This window comes from Lipotes vexillifer, unplaced genomic scaffold (assembly GCF_000442215.2).
Source record: "Lipotes vexillifer unplaced genomic scaffold, Lipotes_vexillifer_v1.1 scaffold518, whole genome shotgun sequence".
NCBI lineage: Eukaryota > Metazoa > Chordata > Mammalia > Artiodactyla > Lipotidae > Lipotes > Lipotes vexillifer.
This window is the reverse complement of record NW_006780945.1, coordinates 1,209,092-1,212,242: the sequence shown is the minus strand read 5'-3', so window position 1 is coordinate 1,212,242 and position 3,151 is coordinate 1,209,092. Positions and strand designations below refer to the sequence as shown.

General features: G+C 62.2%; 1 protein-coding gene across 2 annotated transcripts in view; it reads right to left on the bottom strand.

The window, feature by feature from the left end:
* CASKIN2 (CASK interacting protein 2) overlaps window positions 1-3,151 on the bottom strand; it is a 12,355-nt gene that overhangs the window by 4,792 nt on the left and 4,412 nt on the right. For both annotated transcript variants that reach the window (XM_007454346.1, XM_007454347.1), the window contains exons 3-10: window positions 2,757-2,854; window positions 2,209-2,354; window positions 2,005-2,100; window positions 1,789-1,919; window positions 1,498-1,606; window positions 1,040-1,148; window positions 753-847; window positions 32-293 (exon numbers count right to left, since the gene is read on the bottom strand). In XM_007454346.1, coding sequence (XP_007454408.1) covers window positions 32-293; window positions 753-847; window positions 1,040-1,148; window positions 1,498-1,606; window positions 1,789-1,919; window positions 2,005-2,100; window positions 2,209-2,354; window positions 2,757-2,854 — 1,046 coding nt within the window. The remainder of the gene's footprint in view (window positions 1-31; window positions 294-752; window positions 848-1,039; window positions 1,149-1,497; window positions 1,607-1,788; window positions 1,920-2,004; window positions 2,101-2,208; window positions 2,355-2,756; window positions 2,855-3,151) is intronic.

Genomic DNA, 3,151 nt, shown 5'->3' with positions numbered 1-3,151 from the left:
CCCCCCCCCCCCCCCCCCCACGAGGAGGTACCTGGGCTGTCTGGGCTGAGGCCCACCCGAGGCAGCTGGCCATAGGTAAGGGGGTGCAGGGAGTCATCAGCAGGGGTCTGTGGTGTCCTGGAGAGGCCTGGGCGCAGGGTGGTGGACGCAGAGGGGAGGCGGGGTGCAAGGACGCCCACCCGCTTGCTGACCACTTCAACGATGCCCGGGGGAAAGTAGCCCACACGGTCCGTGCCCCTCTGGCTCTCGTGGATGTGGCCCTTCCAGCGGCCGTCGGGATGCTGCTCAAGCACCTGTGGCAGATGGGCAGGGGGACGGACGATGCCACGGTCACGTGCTGCACCAAGTGCCCAGCTCTGCAGCTGCGGTCCAGCTCTTCCCCTCCCCCCGGGGAGCTGGCCTCTGGTGCCCAAGTTGGCCCACAGTTCTGGCCCTGCCGCCAGCCTCCAGCCCAATCCCCTGGGTGCCTCCGGGGCATACTAACAAGAGTCTGGAGTCAGCCTGGGTTCAGATCCCAGCTCCACTGCTTGCTAGCTTGTGACTTTGGACAAACTGCTTTCATTCTCTAAGCCTCAATTTTGTCAGCTCCAAAAAGAAAATGGTAAAGAGCACCTACCTTACCTGGATTGGGAAGAATTCAACGAGATCGTGCATATAAAGACCCTAACACAGAGCCTGATCCACTGTAGGTGCTCAAGGAGGTGACAGCAATCACTTGTGTTCTCAAAGGAATGCCTGCATTGGGTCCTCACCGTGATGACGTCCCCTGCCCGGACATTGAGGGCAGTGGGATCGTGGAGGTTCCAGAAATCCTTGAGTGCTCGGACCTTCAGGATCCCTGAGGCCTCTAAAAGAAGGAGGAGGATAGGTGTCATCTGAGGGTCCTTAGGGCATCTTCCCACCCCTCCAGTCCCCTGTTCATGACCCCCCAGACCAGCCCGGGGCCCAGGAGCGTGGCATCCTCTCCTGCTCCGCTTCCTGGGACCCTCTGGAGCGGCTCCGGATTCCCTGGGCTGGGTCTTCTCCCCCACACGCTCACCCCGCAGTAGCTGCTTGATTTCCCGGCTGGCCTGGGAGGTGGTGAACTGATTCACGATGTCCAGTGCCGTCTGGTTATACGTGTTCCGGATGTTCACGTCCACCCCACCCTGGGTGCACAGTGCGGGGTAAGCCTGCGCTGAGCACCTGGTTTGTCGCGTCTCCCGATTCTCACAGCTACCCAGCAGGTAGTTACTATTTTCAGATTTTACAGATGAGGAAGTGGAAGCTCAGAGATAGGGTCAAGGATGAGCTCAAGGTCACTCAGCTAGTAAAAGGCGGAACGGGGGCTTGAACCAGGTCCGTCTGCTCTCCAGCCACTTTGCACAGCCCCCACCCATATGCAAAACACCACGTTGCCAGTGGAGACCCCCTCCCTTGCCTCCCCAGCCGGTCTTGGACCCGGCACCTGCTGGGGACCCGTCCACACCCGCGGGCTGACCAGGGGTCCACATGCACCTCTAGGAGCAGCCGCACCACCTCGGTCTTGCCATACAGCGCGGCCTCGTGGAGTGCCGTGCCTGTCTTGGTCTGGCGGTTGATCTCGATCCCAGCTCTCAGGAGCTGCCTGTGGAGGGGAGGGTGAGTTACTGGGGCAGAGGGCAGGGGGTGGGGAAGGAGAGGAAGCCGATTGCTGGGGGCTGGGAGATCCAGAGCGAGGGTGAAGAGGGCAGCAGGGCAGGGCACTGAGGGGATGTCGCCAGTCCCAGCGGAAGAGGATGAGGATGTTGGGGGGGCCCCGGTGGGTACCTGATGACCTCTCTGTGGCCGTTCTTGGCAGCCAAGTGCAGGGGTGTGGTATAGTTGGGGTCACACGGGTCCTTGGCCTCACCCTCCAGCAGTGCCACACATAAGTGGCTGTTCAGTAACAGCTGGGCCACCTGCAGCAACCAGCACTCAGGTAGGGCCTGCTCCTGAGACCCCAGAGACACCCAGAACCCAGTACCCCAGGGCAGCAGGCCCCACCTTGAGGCGTCCAAATTCGCAGGCCAGGTCCAAGGGCGTCTTCTTGGCCTTGTTAACCAGGCACGGGTTGGACTGATGCTGGAGGAGCATTTCTGACTGGGGTGGAGGGAGCCAAGTGAGAGGTGTGGCCTGGACGCCCCCCCCCCCGGTGCCAGCCCCCCTATCCCTGCCCCCGCACCCCTGTAGGCTGGCAGGGTCACGTACCACTTCATAGTGTCCGTACTGGGCAGCCAGGTGCAGCGGGATCTGCCCATCCAGCGAGGCGGCGTTCACGGCCGCAGAGGCCCGCAGTAGCAGCCTCACGGGCTCCAGCCGGCCCTGCCAGGCTGCATAGTGCAGCGGGCGCATGCCTGCCAGAGGGAAGGGGTTTCTAAAGGAGGTCGAGGGATGGCGTGGGGCCGGAGGAGGGAACTGAGCAGAGTCTGGAGCCACCCCAGCTGGAGGGGAGAAGCGAAGCTGGCTTCACCCGGGTTTGGTCAGGGAGAGGTCTGGCTGGCTGGGGCTGAAGCCAGAATCCCACCTTGTCCACCACGGATGATCTGGTGACCTTGTAACGGTGATGTAACCTCAACTTCCTTACCTGGATAATGGGATGTCAGTACCACCCACTACCCCAGAAGGCTGTGAAGACTGAAGAGGTAAAGCATTTGCAAGTTCAGAGAAGCTATGCCAACATCTATTAGCATTGCTACGCTGTAGCAGGGGCAAACTCTGACCACAGGGTCTGGGGTGCGGGTACACTGGCCTCTCACCATTGCTGTCCTTGATGTCAACGGTTGCCTGAGCCTCCAGCAGCAAGGTTATGAGCTCCAGGCTGCCCCCCAGGGCGGCGTGGTGGAGAGCCGAGAATCTGGTGCGGTGGGACACAAGGTCGGGGGTGTCAGTGAGTGGCCCCCCGCCCCCAGATCCTGGTCTTCCACAGCAGACCCATCCTGGGGGCTGTCAGGGATGAGTTATTTGCCACTGCACCCCCGGCCCCCCACCCTGCCAGCCCTGCCACGGGAGCACAGAGCAGCCGGGCTGCAGCATGAAAGGGCTCAGTGTCTGCGCTGAGAGGCCTGTTTGTCTGGCCTCCCTCACAGCCGGCCCAGGGGAGGGGGCCGTGGGAGCAGGAGCCCTCGGGCTCCTACCCTCCAGGGAGAAAGGG